General features: G+C 39.6%; 1 protein-coding gene across 1 annotated transcript in view; it reads left to right on the top strand.

The window, feature by feature from the left end:
- Nucleotides 1–458: 458 nt before the first annotated feature.
- The window catches only part of LOC145981544 (alpha-L-fucosidase-like), a 34,894-nt gene continuing 17,322 nt past the window's right edge, over nt 459–18,030 (top strand). The window contains exons 1-3 of the mRNA XM_083114854.1: nt 459–659; nt 3,596–3,734; nt 17,494–17,600. Of these exons, the coding sequence (XP_082970980.1) occupies nt 464–659; nt 3,596–3,734; nt 17,494–17,600 (442 nt within the window). The 5' untranslated portion in view covers nt 459–463. The remainder of the gene's footprint in view (nt 660–3,595; nt 3,735–17,493; nt 17,601–18,030) is intronic.

The raw sequence follows: 18,030 nt of genomic DNA, 5'->3' as shown, positions 1-18,030 counted from the left end.
GGACCAGAACCTTTTTCTCTCGCACAATTTAAATTCGGTCCAAGTTACGTACTGTTTAATTGAAAAAAGGTTTCTCGGAAAAGAGGTTGCTGGACCGTATTTAAATTGATCTAATAAAAAGGTTCCTGGACCGAATTGAAATACTTTACAGATAGAAAAGTTCTTTACGGTCCAGAATTAATTTACGCTTGCTGATTTTCTCTCCTGGACCGGAATTGAAATTATTTAAAATTCCTGGAACTTTAACAACCCTGCAGAGAACGCCCCGGTGTAAAAAATTTCCTGCGGTTGACCGTTCATGTGCGACACTGTTACCAGGTGCTTGCATGCAAAGATAAACGTACGAACATGAGACTGTAATGAACTATGAACTGTTCGTTATCTCTTCGGCAAAACGTTGAGTTGTTTTTGTTTCTGTTTTCTTTCCATAGAAAACGTACGATCGCCGTTAAAGCTGTCAGTCATGGCCAGGCTAGTGATATGGACGTTCCTTGCGCTGCTAGCGCTTGCAGCGGCACAATACGAACCTACCTGGGCGAGCTTGGACACGCGCCCTTTGCCAAGCTGGTACGATGAGGCCAAGGTCGGAATTTTCATCCACTGGGGCGTCTTTTCCGTTCCAAGTTTTGGATCCGAGTGGTTTTGGAAGAGCTGGCATGGTAAGAATAATTGCTCACTTATAAATTAGAAATTGTATGTACGAAGCTCTTACTAGGAGCAATATCAGGTAGACCCGTAGAAAGGCGGATAAAAGGCACCTTCCAAAGCTGCTTTGTTTTGACAACTAAGTCAATCAAGGGGTTCCGAGTTCGATATCCGGTGGAATCACATTTCACAGTGGTTTGGATCCCACTATAAAGTGTAGGTCCAGTACTGAATAGCCTTTCTTTGAATAAACTAGATTTAAAAACAAACTCCAGTGATTTCGCATAACTCATCATTCAAAACTAAATTTCAATTATGGGCTGCACTGTTAACGTAAAGTTCAAATCACAAACCCTGAGACCTTCTGTAAACAAAACCACGTGCATACAGAAAGCATTGCAAACTCATAGAAGTAAAATAATCCACACGAAAATCCAACGTTGTTACAGGATTCGTTACATAATGTAAAACAATGGCCAATTTCTAGTATGGGATACGCTGCCGCAAATGACGTCTCACTTTAAACCCAATGCTCTTTCTTTTTTTACTTATTGCTTCACCTTTATGGCTAACTCTTTGCACCAGTAATCATTTCCCATGAATTTGGCTTGTTTCTTGCGTGTGAATTGAATATATTTTACTTGCATTTTTTTAGACAAAATGATATAACATGGTAATGTATATTTCTAAAGATGATATAGATAGGAGTGTATTTGAAATTTGTTTGTAGATTTTATGTAAATTGTATCTTATGTAAATAAAATATATAATGGGCAAAAACAGCCATATGCATTGCTGTAAGTCCAATAAATATATTGATGATGATGATCAAAACAAGACAAAGAAATTTCGTAAATTTATTGCGGTTGGAAACTTTGACAAGCATCCTAATAACGATTTTTGTTCTGCTAAATGTAGTGCACTTCGTAAAATAACTTGGTGACATGGCAAGGCAAGATAAGTGTGAACATTTTGTAGTAATATGCATTGTAACTTTCAATGAGCTTAGAGATTTGTGTACATAATGATATTTTATAATATTGGTTATTTTCTAAAAATATTCATGTGAACAGCAAGAAAGTAGTGCAACTTAGTAATTTTGCCTGACTTATCCTTAGAAAAATAACATGCCGTGTTCTACGCGTGCGGGAAAGTCTCCGTGTTCTCCGAGCTTGTTTTCAAAACACCAGCAAGGACAGCCTTTGAAAAGGGGTGAGAAACAGATTCTACTCAATATTTATGTAACGTTCTGTCAGTGGTATCCTGAGAAACCAGTAAATGAAGTGGTTAAGTTCGTATCCCAGTGCAGTGGTGTGTCAGTGTCTGCAGTTTTAAGGGTTATGAAAGAGAGAATGACCGGGAGAGTAACAATGTATGCGCATGCATATTCGTCTGATGTTTTGAGATCGGGTTCTCACATTCAGAGGCTCTTATATAAAATGAATAGGTGCGGCGAACTATGAGTGTAACAGCAGATGATTTCGGTCATGAATCAGCTGACGCGGAGTGATACATCGAATCGGTGAGACCGTTTGTTTACAGAAGGTCTCAGGGTTGGTGATTTACACTATAGAGTATTTCGCGGTTTTCTGTTTTCCCGCAATTCTCGTTTTAACCACATTATAAATCCAAGGCATACGAGCTGTTCCACGATAACAATTCAGCAATTATTTTTCTAATCCAAATGGGCTTTGATTTTTTTCTTATTAGGCCTACACTCTAGAGTTTGGGAGGAAATCTGTGCTTTCGGTATGACTTGAGATGACCGGATCCCTCTCCGATTTTATTCATATTTGACATAGTCACTAATTGAGGCCTCCTAATCACGAATCTGAAGTTAAAATTTGTCGGAAACGTCTAGAAATTGTGAACCATTGGCGCTAGCCCCACGAACCATTGGCACGTGGTTAGGTTAGTTTCGGTTAGGTTAGGCAAACGTAAAATTTGGTGTCGTGGTAGTATCAGGATCTAGAAATTGCAAATAATTGCGAACCATTGACGCTAGCCCCACGAACCATTGGCGCGAGGTTAGGTTAGTTTCGGTTAGGTTAGGCAAACGTAAAATTTGGTGTCGTGGTAGTATCAGGATCTAGAAATTGCAAATAATTGCGAACCATTGACGCTAGCCCCACGAACCATTGGCGCGTGGTTAGGTTAGTTTCAGTTAGGTTAGGCAAACATAGTTAAAATTTGGTGTCGTGGTAGTATCAGGAATATATATATATATTTGCTTGTGAAACAAAAAAATTCGCTAAAATCGACGGCTTCATTCCGAAAACTAACGCCTTATTTTGCTTATTTTGCAATTTCTAGACGTTTCCGACAAATTTTAACTTCAGATTCGTGATTAGGACACCTCAATTAGTGAGTATGCCAAGTATGAAGAAAATCGGAGAGGGGTCCGGTCATCTCAAGTCGTTCTGCTCGCTTTCCTGTAAGGCGTAATGTGTGTTGCCTAACTATGCGGCGGTGATAGAAGTTGCCATTAAAAATTTGCTACTAAAATCAACTTTTCACCGTAGAATTAGACAACACACATACCGCCTTGCAGGGCAGGGAGCATTTCAGGATCTAGATCCCCCATTTATATTGCTGGTGACTGTACACGGTAAAAAGAAAAGGAAGAAGAGAAAAAAGTTTTTTTTAGCCTATCTGTGCATAAAGTGGACTTAAAACAATTCAAATTCAAGACAAAACTAAATGGGTAGAAATGTCCAAGCAAGTGATGATGAAAATTTGCATAAAGTTTGTAGATGAAAAATACGGACCCTGTGGGCCTGTATGTTACGCCCCTGACTTGTCCTTGTTTGTGTGTCACTATTAAGCTGGATATTGAATTTCTTCAAATCTATAAATTTAACAACGGAGATGAAAGATATGCAAAATAGCTTTAAAACAATATGAAACTTACGTATAAATAGGCTACCCTAAACCTCATTTTCTTTTCCAGACAATTCCTCTGCTTACGTTGATTTCATGACTAAGAACTATCCTCCTGGATTCACATATGCAGACTTCGCTCCAGACTTTACTGCTGAATTTTATGATCCACAACAATGGGCTGAGATTTTCCAGAGTTCTGGTGCTAAGTAAGTACAGTGGAGCTTTGAAACTTCCAAAATACATTTTGTCCGTTATTGAAACACTTCTAGTTTCGAATTTCAGAAATGGCCATTTTTGTTTCTCACGGTTGTCCGTTGTTCGGAAGTTTTAATTAAATCGGCGCTGGGGTCTAATTTTCAGTGGTCGCGTCCGTTATTAAGAATGTCTTTTGTTAAGAAGTAATCTCTCCATATACAACTATGTATTTCTGCCGGGAATTAGAAAATGTCCGTTATTTAGAGCTGCCCGCTTTACTGTATTTGCAGAACACTGTAAATTCGTTTGTATCATTTTATCTCCCCTTGTCTTCTTTTGGTAGGATATTGAAGGCTGACCTCTATACAAGCACAAGATTTTTCATAAAGTGTGAACACTGATAAGCAGGGAAAGGATTCTTAAAATGTTTTCAAAAAGTTGCTGATAAAATGCGTTTATTCAATGCTCTCTTTTTCTGCGCCTTCTGTATATAATTCGCGCGGACCGCAGAGAGAGCTGTGGATCTGCCGAATAGGTTTCGTTGAAGATTGTGTTTTTTCTCGCGGGTTTTGCTACATTATCTTGTGAACTATTGGGGCTGCAATGATTATATTATACCAAATCTTAGCTCTTGTTCTGCTCTACAAAATGAGACTATAGGATTTCATGTAGCTGCTCAAGAAGAGTGGAAATAATTTATTTTCGTCTCCAATTTTTTAACAAAACATGAAAGAAAAGGAAGGGAAAAAGTGATGAAGCATCAAAGAGGGGGTGAAAAGGGAATAAATGTGCTAATCTCACGAAAAGGTCCAAGAAGGTGGAACAAAGTGTGTTCATTTTACTTGATTTCATGTCCTAAAATACATATCTTAAACGATCGACTTTAATTTTGTAAAGGTGCTGCTAAGGGAAAAAATAGAAAGGACCTGCAGATACAGAGGATGCAAATGCACGATGCAATAAAATTTCACTGTAGGGCATCTGGCTAGACGTTGGAAACGTAGACAAATGTGCCAGAAATGCGAAGTAAAATATGCCAAATCAATCAAACGACTTCAAGTAATTTTGAGTAATAATGTGGAAAATAAAATATGGGAATATTTGTTTTAATTAGTTGAGAACGCCCCCGTCCTCACGCATACAAATTGTACATACCCAAGGTTCATATTGACCCGTAAATGTGACTACTAATATAGTGCATCATGATGTAAGCTTGATTTTGGTCCCTTTGAATATTTTTTGTTGGTGGCCATTTGTGTGCATGTATTCATTTGTCTATGAGTACAACAATTCTCTTTATATTATTGAAGGCATTGAGGAAGTAGCCCAAACGATGTGAGTATTCGTGATTTCCACCTCTCAAAAATGTCGGTCACAAGTCCAATTCAGTAACCAGAACAGTTGGGCCATCTAGAGTTTTTGTGTGTCAAAGGTTGGGTTTACGTTCGTTGACAAATTTAATGAAATTGGTCTTAACGTTGACCTTGTTTCCGACGCTTTCCGAACCATGGAAAAGTGAGTCAAAATCAATTTGAAGAACTACTTGTGGTTACATAAGTCTATTAAACTATTGATAATATCTAGACAACAATGAAAGAAAACTAAATGAAAATTCACGTCAATGCTCTAGAAGGAATTCTAAGCTGATGAAATGTTTCATATTTTGAAATATCCAAGAAGTTTTTCGAATGGAGGGGAAAATTTGAAAAAAATCGCCCATTCACATGCCAAAGGACCAGCCGAGCCTTAAGACAGGGCCTCCCCGATGGCGCAGTGGTAGCGTCGTCGCCTTGTAATCAAGAGGTCCAGGGTTCGATACCCGGTGGAGGCACAGTGGTTCGGATCCCACTTTAAACTGTAGGCCCAGTCCCGATTAGCCTTACTGTGCATAAAGTGGACTTAAAACAACAAATCAATCAATCCTGTTAAGACTACATTCAAGAGTAAGTGTAAAATAAATGACGTGAGGCTGTGTTTCTTTTCGAACATTTCAGTGACAGCACATAATGAAAATATAATACGTATTTGGTAACTTGAAGTTTTTCGCCAGTGTTTTGTCAGCTGCCAAGAGTGAATGATTTGTGTGTTGTGAATTGCGTGTTTGTCTGTAGCGGAACACGAATGTTTTTACAGGTATCCGTTTGAAAGTGATGCGTTATCTAAATGTATAAGATAAACACTGCTGTTTGAAACTGAGTAAACTCCCTAGGAAGTGTTTTGTGCTACCACTTGTTCACTGGCGTACGCAGCATTTTTTCGTGGGGGGCTGGACATTTAAAATTGGCTAGTGCATAGCTGCGTTTTAGGGGCGGGATAAACAATAAAATATTTCGTATATTTGGAATTTTTCACTCTATTTAAATTATACTGTATATATGCACTGTAATAATATAACTTTTAAGCACACATCAATGCTTATTTCAAAAATAGATTTTCACGAATTCTGCTTCCGCTGAACCCCCTTTTCTACAGCATATCAATGTACTTAACCACTCGTTAAAAGACAATTTCAGTACACCGTTGCAATTATGTAAGTTTTATCTATATTTTAACGTTTAGTTAATAACGTTTCGCTTTTGTTAACGAATTCAGCTTCCAGTTAATGCTTCTTTTTATATTAGAGTTCTTAACAAACGAATTGTTAAAAGTTACATAATTCCAATGCTAATGTAATAATGGAATAGTACAAAAACGATAATTATCAACCAAATATTGTTAATTTTTAATTAGGTTTTACGGAACAAGATGCAAACCCAGATCCAACAAAATGGTCGATGACTTGACGTGGTTCGTGATTTCTAATACCACATTTCTATCAATAAAGAGTAGGGCCTGAAGAGAAAAAATCTCTTTATCTCTCTGCGATAGAGAAAGATATTACCGGCCGATAGGGGGGCGGCGAAAGTTAAGATTCCCAGGTTCGAATCTCGCCTAATTTCACTTGTTGTATTTCTGAACTACATTTTAACTAATTTCAGTCTTGAAAAATGTCGTTCAACCGAGCGTGTGTGTAGAAACGGATAATACAGAAAGTATTTTCAACAGTGTATTTATCTAGGAAAGGTTTCTATCAGTTTTGTTATAAATTACGAAGGCCGGCAATGAAAATGGGACACCTATACTGCAGGAGGCCTTAGAAAGAGCGCTTCGCGGGCTAACAGCAGACGTCGCTCGCACGCTGTTGCCGATACTCTCGTGTCGTCTGCTCCTCAGCCGAACAAACAGGCCGAGGTAGCAAGAGGCAGAGGTCACTCACCCTTCCAGAAGGGTGCAGCGAGCTAGCTGTGGCAACCGGGCTCGCTCATTCGCGGAGCTGATTGGTTCTCGCAGACACACCCCCACATTATCGTCTGCTGCAAGCCCGCGAAGCGATCTTTCTAAGGCCTCATGGAGTATAGAGCTTCGAATCCTCGCTTCCTACTTGTCATTACTTGAGACCACACAATCTTCTTCTTAGCTCCAGAAGATTTATCCAGGAGCAACTTTCTTAGACGTCATCCATATAACTCACGGACCACCAGGCGAGTTGAAGAGGAAACCTTGAAACTTCGCCGCGCTTGATTGTGCTCGTACTTAAAAAATGTCCAATACTGACCCACGTGTTTGCATACCGAATTGTAATGCTTGTAAAGTATATAAAAGGCTTCGCTGGAAGTGATCTTACTAACAAATGTGGTGCTCAGCAATAAAGAAGTGATTGCTCAAAGATGAATCGCTTAGACAGGTTCGCGACATTTTTCTTGCATGTAGTAACTTTGCGGGGGAAAGAGGGTACTTGCCCCCCCCCCCCTCATTTTCAAGTTAATGGCACTTTTGTTAACCTCCTGATACCTGAGGAGCAAAGCAATGAGCAACGTTTACAGTGCCGGATCTACACATCTTGGGCCCCCTGAAAAATATTACCAAAGGCCCCCCACATACTAGGGATGGCCAGATCCGGATCCGAAATCCGGATCCGGTTGGTTCCGGATCCGGTACTTCCGGATCCGGATCCAGAATTTTCGGATCCGGATCCCGTGCTTTCGGATTCGGATCCGGAATTTTCGGATCCGGATCCGTTTTGCCATCCCACATGCGCTTGTTTGGAAAGTAAGAATGTGCTTATAACATATTGTTACCTGCTAATATACATATATATATAATATACATACATATATAGTGTATGTGCGCGCGTGCGCGATTTGTAATTAATTAATGCACTTTCATGGGAGGTCTAAGTCTCCCCCTCCGATTTCCATGAAACTTGGCAGGTGTATAGAGCCCCCCCTCAAATGTCAAGTCGAGGAGAAATTGAAGTGGGGATCTGACCCCGAAACCACGTAAATATGGCATAGGAAGGAACAGGGGGCATAGGGCCTCTCTATACACCTGTCAAATTCCATGGGAATCGGAGGGGGACACAGGGGTCAGATCCTCACTTCAATTTGTCCTCATCTTGACATTTGAGGGGGTTTTGCCCCCTAAAACAGTTTTTTAGCTGAACCAAAAAACACGTATTTCTTCCTTTGGGCCCCACTATACGCCTTCCAAGTTTCATGGAAATCGGAGAGGGACACTTAGATAACCTCCCTTTTAACACTTTGTAATTATATAACACTGCATATATTATAATGTTTTATTTTAATTTGTAAAACTGTAACTGTAGAAGAATTGTATAATTTTTGTATAACATTTCTATCTTGTTATATGTGTTAAAGGTTTCATCCTGGAATGGAATGTCTCACATTTATGTGTATTTTCATTTCCAATACATTCGAATGAATACATATTCGTTTCAATGGCATTTACAAAATCACCTCTGACATTTTATGTTAAACAAGTAAGATTATTTTTGTGCACGAGTGTGTTAGCCGATGCGTAGCAAAGTATTTTAGGAACAACACTTGAAAAAAAATCTAATGAAAGATTTCCTTGTAATCGAAGATCATAATACCTTTTAAGGTGTGGTAATATTATAATGGGATTGAGATACGAAACTCTCGGATCCGGATCCAGATCCGAAACTTTCGGACCCTGATCCGGATCCAGATCCGGAATTTTTGGATCCGGATCCGAATGAATCCGGATTTTTCGGATCCGGATCCGTTTGGCCATCCCTACCACATACCCTAAATGTGCCTTCATGGCACGGTGCTATATGCACAGGGAACTTTTCCTTTACCTGTATATATTGTATTCGTTTATATTTTACATACGCATATACGAACCTTCTACTAAGTCAATGGCTGAGAGCCCCCTAAAGGCTTCTTTGTCTCCGCCCCCCGCCGCACTGCGGGGTCTTGCGGCTTGTAGATCCAGGCACTGAACGTTTATGATTTCGCGAATGCAACAGTTATTAACAAAATGGTCCTGGACGCCGTTTTTATAGGATAGAAACCTTTATTCGTTGGACCCCAAAAGTTAAGCCCGAAAGTTCGATTCTGCCCCTCCCCTCCTGTCACGTGCCAGTTTCACACGACACAATGAATGTTGCAAGGAGGAATGGTTTCTCGGAATCGACAAGAGATGGCAGCACGCTATATATAGAGGAGTGAAGGAAATTATAAAAAACTTAGAGCGGAGAAGAGGGATTATATATATTATAGTAAATTGAGAAATATATAAAAGAAGAGTTCAAATACTATAATAGAAGTAAATAGAATGATGTATGTAGTAATTTAAAAGAATTAAGAATATGGCCGCATACGAAACGTTTAGGAAAGTTATTAGGTGAGCAAATGAATTCAGAAATGTATCTCATCTCAATTTCTTTTTTGATTCTCTGACGAGGAGAACATCGTCAGCTTTTGCATTTGTCCGTTCCCCGGTGGCGCTGTGTCAAATTAGACGCCCCGAAGCACTTTTCGGTTGCGCTTTTTATTAGTCGCACTGGGCCATTGGCAGCGCTCGTTATTAGCGATCCTGGTTATTCCCCTTTGGTCGTCAAATAGGAGGTGGCGCTATTGTCAGTTTAGTCGACCCTACTCTTTCTACAAGTATAGCTTGTATTGCTTGACAAAGAAGCGGGGGGAAAGCGAGCACATAAATAAGATTACGCTTTAATAAAAGAAGAAGAAATTCAAAGAAAAAGAAGAAGAAGCCATTTCCATATTAAAAGAAGAAGAAGCCGTTTTCATAATAAAAGAAGAAGAAGCTTTTTCCATATTAAAAGAAGAAGAAGCCTTTTAGAAGAAGAAGAAGCCTTTTAAAAGAAGAAGAAGCCGTTTCCATAATTAAAAAAGAAGAAGCTTTTTCCATATTAAAAGAAGAAGAAGCCTTTTAAAAGAAGAAGAAGCCATTTAAAAGAAGAAGAAGCCTTTTCGATTATACATATACATATATTTTCTCTGTATTTTGTCAAGTTCTCAGAATATAGATCCGCATTTTACTATATCCTCTTGGCTATAAAACGCTTTCTTATTTGGAATTCTCAAACAAAGAACCTATCCCCCTGAGATTAAGATATCTGTAGCCGTGGTAAATAACATGTAAGTACGTACCCACAAGGGGCGTAGCACTCCCTCCCTCAAAGTTAGATCCCAAGTCACTCAAGCGTATCTCCTTTATGTCCCATATGCTATGAACCCAAGTAACAAACTTCATTTCTTTGTTCTCTCGCCATCCAAAGAGGAAAAGTACTTTCCCTTTTCATCTGCAAAGCCGCTATTGTATTGTAAGCATCAACGATGACACCCTCTGCTTTGATATTAAGAAGAAAAGAAAAAAACATTTGTTGGAAGACCTCCGTTCAGCCTTAGGCGCCTTGACCGCGGCACGCTTAACGGCCGCCAGGACGCCAACTCCCGTCAAATCGCGTGCGATATCTCCGCTATGGAAACAGCTTCGAGATCTCAGAATTCTAGTTACAATTACATTCAAAATAAGCGCGTTAATTGTCACGGGGGATGTTGGAAATGTTATCCTCGTGCATCCACACCTTTTCTGGCATGCTTTTAGGAAATTTCTCGTAGCTTTGGTAACAAGACACGCTAAAAGGGAACTTAAGTTTCCTAACACCTCGTGGCGCCAGAGTGCCAACTGAAAGACATGGCTCTGAGCATAACTTGTGGATTTCTTTCTTAACCCCATTTCATTTCAGTAACTTCGCGATCTCAGTTCAGTCGTATTTGCGATTTTCTATTGTTTTGTAAAGTGTTTGTTAAGTGTTATATGCGCTTTGCTATAGTTTTAATAATGGCACATACGTACACATTACAACAAAAGTTTTTATGTACGATTCGTATGTGATTACAATTCTTGTGGGAACGTTCGTAGACGATTTTCAACAGAATTCCCAGGTGTGCCTGTTCCACACAGAAATAACGTGCGAAACCTTGTAAACAAATTCAGGGAAACAGGATCTATTCTCGATAAGAAGCGAACGGTAAAACGGCGTGTACTTACCGAGGATAAATTGGACGATGTCGGAGAAAGATTAGAACATACTCCTCAAAAATCGCTCCGACGACTTGCACAGGAAACAGGAACATCCGAAACAACAGCATGGCGAGCTACCAAATTTTTAAAACTGAGACCGTACAAGGTGACTGTTGTCCAGGAACTGCTACCACGCGATAACCAGAGTCGGGTAAATTTCTGCAACTGGATTTTGGGGAATGTTAATGGTGGGGTAATTGATCCACGTTTAATATTCATCTCTGATGAAGCATGGTTCCATTTAAGGGGCCATGTTGTGTCACAGAATAACAGGTATTGGAGCTCAGTTAAACCCGATTTCATACACGAAACTCCTTTGCATGACCAGAAAATCGGTGTTTGGTGCGCAGTAAATGCATAGGGCCCATATTTTATGAAAATACCATAAATGCACAGAGATACAGGGACGACATACTCACACCATTCTTTCAACAACTAACTGACACGAAAAGCCAGTCAGGGTTTTTCCAACAAGACTCTGCCACTCCACACACAGCTCAGGAGTCGTTGGATTTCATTCAGGAAATATTTGAAGACCGGGTTATTAGCAAAGAATTGTGGCCCCCACGGTCCCCTGATCTCACCGTATGCGATTTTTATCTATGGGGGAAATTGAAAAATAAAGTCTATGCAACAAATCCCCACACATTAGAAGAACTGAAGGAGAATATTAGGAGAGAAACTGAAGCAATTTCAGAAGCTGAACTGTTCCGTGTAAATGAAAATTTCCTGAAAAAATGCCAGAAATGTGTGGATGCAGGAGGACACCATTTCCAGCATCTCTTGTGACAAGGTACGTGCTTATTTTGATTATAATTGTAATTGACACTTTAATGATTGAAACTGTATTTGTTGCAGGAATGAATTTGCAATAATTATCATAACATAGTAGGTCATTACAGTAAAAATTGGCATCTCTGAGAGTCCGATCTGCCATCTTCCAAAATATTTTTTCTTAATTATTAAGGGCCGTGCCCTCCCGTCCCTACGCTTTCGACGCCAGTATTCCCATGAAGCCAGAAGTACACCCAGCGTAAAGAAATTATTGTAGTTTAGTGAAACAAAAATAGGGGATAGTGCCAGTGGCGCCAACTTAAATGAGCCTGTGCGGCTCGGTCCCACACAATAATTTGCCTGTTATATTTTTTTTAGAAATAAAGTCTCTGCGATTAATAAAGGTTTTCATCATTAAAGACTGAAAGAATTCTCACAAGTTTAATTACTAACTGTTTTCAAAATGTTACATATTTTTTATATGAGACTTTTCAGTGTCCTATATAATTTACACCATCCACGGTCATTGCTATTAGAAATCTAAGGGAGGTTAAATAAGGGCTTATAAACAGGATGAGAATTGATAGGCTTTCATTTGATTTTTTGTTTTTTGAAGCCTTCATTATACTCAGAAGTTTAGGAATTAAGAGAACTCCTTACCATAACTAAAATAACATAACTGTAATGTCGTATAATTAAAATATTATAACATTCTGACCAGTGGCGAAGCGTGACATTTTTACGTAGTCGTCTCAAGACTTGCCAAACGTCAGGGTCAATCTTTCAACCCGGAAGGAGAAGGGGGCATTCCTACATTGATAATAATGATGATAACAGCGTTCGTACATGACGTGTGAAGTAGAGATGGCTAAATATATATATAGAAAAATTGTTAAACTTCTCTCTCCGAAATTCGGATTGCTTCCGAAATCCGGGTAGTATAATTTTTGAATCGAGATTTTTAGATTTTCCGGAATCCTGATATTTTTGGCCATCCCTGGTGTGAAAGTAAGATATATATTAGGGAAAAGGTTCTGTGTGAGTAAGTATGTCCATCACCTCGAGAACAAAAATCTTGATCAATCTTGTTATTTGTAAGCATAGTAAACACAAAACAGCAGGAAGTACTTCGTGTTTTGTAAGCCAAGAACATTCCCCCCCCCCCAAAATCGATATTTGAACCGCAGGATCCAAAAAAAATTTAAAGAAGAAATACTATGAAGAAAATAGAATGGATCCAGAACTGCTTTTTTTTTCAGTTCTTTCTAGCACTAACCGTGGGGAAATTTATGCTTTAGCTTACTTATATTTTTTCTATGCACCATTACTTTCATCATGTATGCTGTGTAAGTTGCGTTGCGATGCTCTTCAATATTTTTTCCTTTATCTCAAAAAACAAGAGCGTTGCATGCTTTACAGTGCTGGACATTCTGAGAAGTTTCATCTTGATGCCACAGAAACTCTGCCGTGTTTGTAAACAAGGAGGCTGAAAAAAAAGGTATCTTATGACCAGACCTTCAAAAGCAGGGGAAAAGTGGTCGAAGGACCTTGGATTCGCAGACCTGCTGCGATGAGCTGGCCCGTTTCACACCATTGCACTGAACGGAAACGCAGGGGGACGGTTGGGCACGGGGGGAGAGGGGTGTAGAACTGGGCTCTCCTTTCGATGCGCTAAACTTAGCGAATCTCTTGCTGTTTAATGGTGTTACTTGACTAATTTCGCTCAAATATACAAATATTCTGATTTATTTTTTCTTCTTCCCTAAAATATTTAAAAAGCAATATTTTTATTATTTTGCTTTGTCATCTCCGCATCTCCCGATGACCGGACGCTCGCCTCTGATTCTGACTTCGATTAAAAGCTGAGGTTTCAAAGGGACACTCAGCACACATAAGGACAACACACAGAATTATACTGGCCATGGAGACAGTCGCCAGAGCCTCGTTATCGACCATTTTGTTGGATCTGGGTTTGCAACTTGTTCTGTAAAGCTTAGTTAAAAATTAAAAATATTTGGTTGATAATTATTGTTTTTATTCTATTCCATTTTTTACATTAATATTGTAATTGTGTAAGTTTTAACAATTCGTTTTTTAAGAACTCTAATATAAAAATAGGCATTAACTGGAAGCTGAATTCGTTGACGTGACGTGATGACGTGCCTGTATCATGGGAATTTTTTTGTGGGGGGACAAGATTTTATACCAATTTTATATATCTTCACACAAAAATGGGGAGGGGGGGTAGTTTCGTTTGATTGACTTCTTATTGATTTTTAGTTATGGTTATTACGCACAGTTTTTCTACCTACCTGTGGGTGATCGCGGTGATAGGGCTGAAATGAAACACCACCTCTTATGCCTTTAGAATCGGTTTGGAAAGGTGGGGAGGACGTGCTGCTCGCATTAATACAAGTTTAACCAAACGGACAAACTGTTAAGAATAAGGTTCAGTACACTAACAATGGCAGTGAGCTTGAGCAGTTTTGTACGTTTTATGTTAGCAAACCTGAAAGCCTAAAGTACAATGGGATCTATGAGTATTAACGTGCAAATTGTCCATGACTATTTTCTTTCCTTTTTCTCTTACATCCTGTGTGTTTTAAAGCAATGGATTTTTATATATGCTGGTACAGAAGTTGTCAACAGCTTGTTTTGAGTTTTCTTTTAATTCTTGAAGCTCTTATGGGGTCAAATAAAGTGCACGAACATGGTGATGGACAATTTGCACGGTAATACTCATGGATCCCACTGTACCTAATGTAAACATATATTGTTTAAATATGTCTGTATTATATTGTATGGCAAATTTTGTCTGACCAAAATAATTTGAGTAAATTATTCGGCATAAAGGGGGGGAAGGGAAAGTTCTACTTTGGGGGGAGTGCATCATAGGCCTTGGGGGGGGCACCTTTGCCCTGTATAAATGTTAAATTGGCCAGGAGGTGTCCTGGACTTGATCCCAGTGTCAGATTAATGCTCCTATAGTTTTGCTGAAGCCTTCATTATACTCAGAAGTTTACCAGAGCTTGAAGTGAAAAATGTTATCGGGGGTGGGGATGAGCCTTAAGATTAGCTGGAGGATGCTCCTATGGTTTACCATGATGACAAGGAGACAGCTGGTGATCCTCTATGAAAAGTTTGCTAGCTGGGGGATACCATCCTCCTGCAATCCCTACTCACTTCAAGCATTGGAAGTAACACTTTTATTGATTGATTGATTTGGTGTTTTAAGTCAACTTTATGCACAGTAAGGCTAATTGGAACTGGACCTACAGTTTGAAGTGGGATCCGAACCAATTTGTGCCTCCACCGGGTATCGAACCCGGGACCCCTTGATTACAAGGCTACGATGCTACCACTGCGCCGTTGGAGAGGCTCAAGTATATAACGGTCAAATATTGAGTAACAGGTAATTAATCTAATTGCCCGTTATTAAGAATTAATTACAATTGGTAATATTAAAATCCGTCGCGAATACAGGTGTCTAGCGACTGTCTTAGCCAACACTAACTTGCTCAACCACCGTTTTTCGCCCGAATTCGGATTTACATGCATTCTTATGGGGAATAGCAGGAAAAGAGCAACTTCTAAACCAATAGACCGAATTGGATGAGATTTTAACCAGCGGAAGACCACATCTTGAAAGTACTGATTCCAGAATTTGAGCCTAATCAGAACAGAACTACGGGAGTTATGAATTATTAAAGATTCATCGCTGGATTCAATGGGTGACGATACACTACTGAGATAGAACTCTCTGTCCGTGACTGACACAATAGCGGAGGATTTAGCCTAATCTCTGCACGAGGGGCTGCTACCAGAGGTTAAGGACCGGAGTGAGCGTTGACCAGGATAGGAGGACAACGGTCAAAGCACCAGAAACAATAAATTGACACCTGAACACAGAGACTAGAGCGTCACTTCGTTCAAATCTGGAATAAAAGGGATGATTCGGAATAGCGAGAAAACAGTTTGCCTACAATCGCCACCGGAGTGTGAGCTACGTGTGACCTAGCTCAGAGTCGCGATCAGACCCGTGGTCTGGATTTGTCTTTTACTCGCGTGAGTGTTTAGAGTAGAACAGAGTAGACCCAGGGGGGTCGTTTCCCCCTCGCCGTCAACGCATTCGTGCACATAGTACGTGTGGTATGTGAGAATAACGCCAGACACGTCCACCTGTGTCAATCGTCCGAAACAACGTCCTAAGTTAGCAGAAGTTAATAACATTTAATAGCCATGTGAGTCCATGTGAAACCGTGAAGGACTGACCTATTACTGCGCTAGTTGTCGTATGGAGTCGACAGTGTAAGTGTATCGCCATGGACGTCCCTGTGAAGTGAACGAGTGAAGCCAGGATCCGATGATGCCATACGGAACTGCCGGGAGATCAATTTTCGCCAACCAGGATAACCGCAAAGTGCAACAATGGAGTGCGGACGTCTTCCAAAACTGTAGGACCACTTTCACCCTACCCAGGTCAGAGGGAATGCAGCGAAGGTAAGATCAAACCATGTGCGTGTGTGTGAGAGATGACGCCAATCTACCGCGAACCTGCGTAAATCAAATCATTGCATAACCTAAATCAGTGCTATGGCATACCTAGACATCGTTATTCCGGCAGACTAATCATGTTATAGATCAGAGTTTATGTTAACAGCAAAAATAGTTGATTGAAATATATTTATACCTTCAGAAAAGATAAAAGGGGTTCGCAAAAGGAACAATTATTCATTTTATACTTAAAATCCTAAACGGTAAATTGTAAACGGCAATGTAGCCAAGAAATAGCATGAGTACAGTCAAAGTATTAATTAATCTAACCTTTGTAATTGTCATATTGTCGCAATATGCCATGGAATGAGTGTATGAATGAGAGATCGAGTGAAAGAGGGCAAGATGTACTGTCTATTTATATGTGTTTTAATATATGTGTATATTCTGAACCACTGTAGTATTATGTAACGTCATTTCAGGTACATAAAATCGAATCCTCCTAGGTTAATTCTCGGTAACTCCGACTGTAGGCACTTATCCTGACCGTATTATAATTCATGTAATGTTTAACCCGCGTGACAGGTGTCACGGGGAGCGATTCTGCGTTGTTGCGTTGCTTAGTTGAGTTAATTTTTCAGCGCGTGACAAGTAACAGTTTGACATCTTCCTTCTATTCTCAAACTTTGTACACCAACGGCAAAAGAAACAGTAGGCGAATTGTCCATCACCATTTTCATTCGGTTTGTAATCCACAATATGATGATAGTGAATTGAAATAAAGACGTCAATAAGCAGAGGGTGTAGGAAAGATAGTAATGAAAATAACGATGGACAAGGAAAGATAGTAATGAAAATAACGATGGACAATTTGCCTACCAATACCTTTGCCGTTGACTGTACTAAGGCACAGCTTATGATAATTTTGTTTTCATTTTACACACAAGCCTCTACTCCTTAAAATGTCATACACTGTCCCAATTTGAACACGAGGTCTTGCTCTTTGCAGTAAGACAAAGAATTGCTTAATTTATAAGTTGCTACTTAGCCCAAATAGATTTGACGTTTTCTTTTTATATGTTTTAGATATGTTGTACTTACAAGCAAGCATCATGAAGGATATACACTATGGCCATCCAAGTATTCTTTTAGTTGGAATGCCCAAGATGTTGGACCAAATAGGGATCTCTTAGGTACGTAAATTAAATATTAATTAAAATAATAAAAACATTAAGTTTTCCATTATAATAATACTTTTCAGAGATGTTTAAAGATAAAAATTCTGTCTGGATAAACAATTTCTTTGAGGCCTCCTTCGCTACTTCCTTATGAAATATGGTTTTGGAGGGGGTGAATGTATTCCTATTCTGCTCAGCTTATGTTAAATACTACACTATAGTGGAACCACAAGGAAAGAAACCTGCGCAGACCCCATCGCGCTGGCGGGTGGGGGAAAAAGACAGGGGGAAAGAGCCTTCAGAGCGGCCAACGCCAGTGTTGCCAGACCTATTGATTTCTCGGTAGGAATCCATAATAAACTATTGCTATGGCACCTCCGACGGCCTGCTCAAAAACAAGTTTCCTGGTCACCTTACTTGAACATGGAGGGGAGAGTGGAACTCC

Source organism: Lepisma saccharinum, chromosome 29 (genome assembly GCF_977018435.1).
Source record: "Lepisma saccharinum chromosome 29, izLepSacc3.1, whole genome shotgun sequence".
Classification (NCBI taxonomy): domain Eukaryota; kingdom Metazoa; phylum Arthropoda; class Insecta; order Zygentoma; family Lepismatidae; genus Lepisma; species Lepisma saccharinum.
The sequence above is the reverse complement of the archived record's forward strand: the minus strand, read 5'-3'. Positions and strand labels throughout refer to the sequence as shown.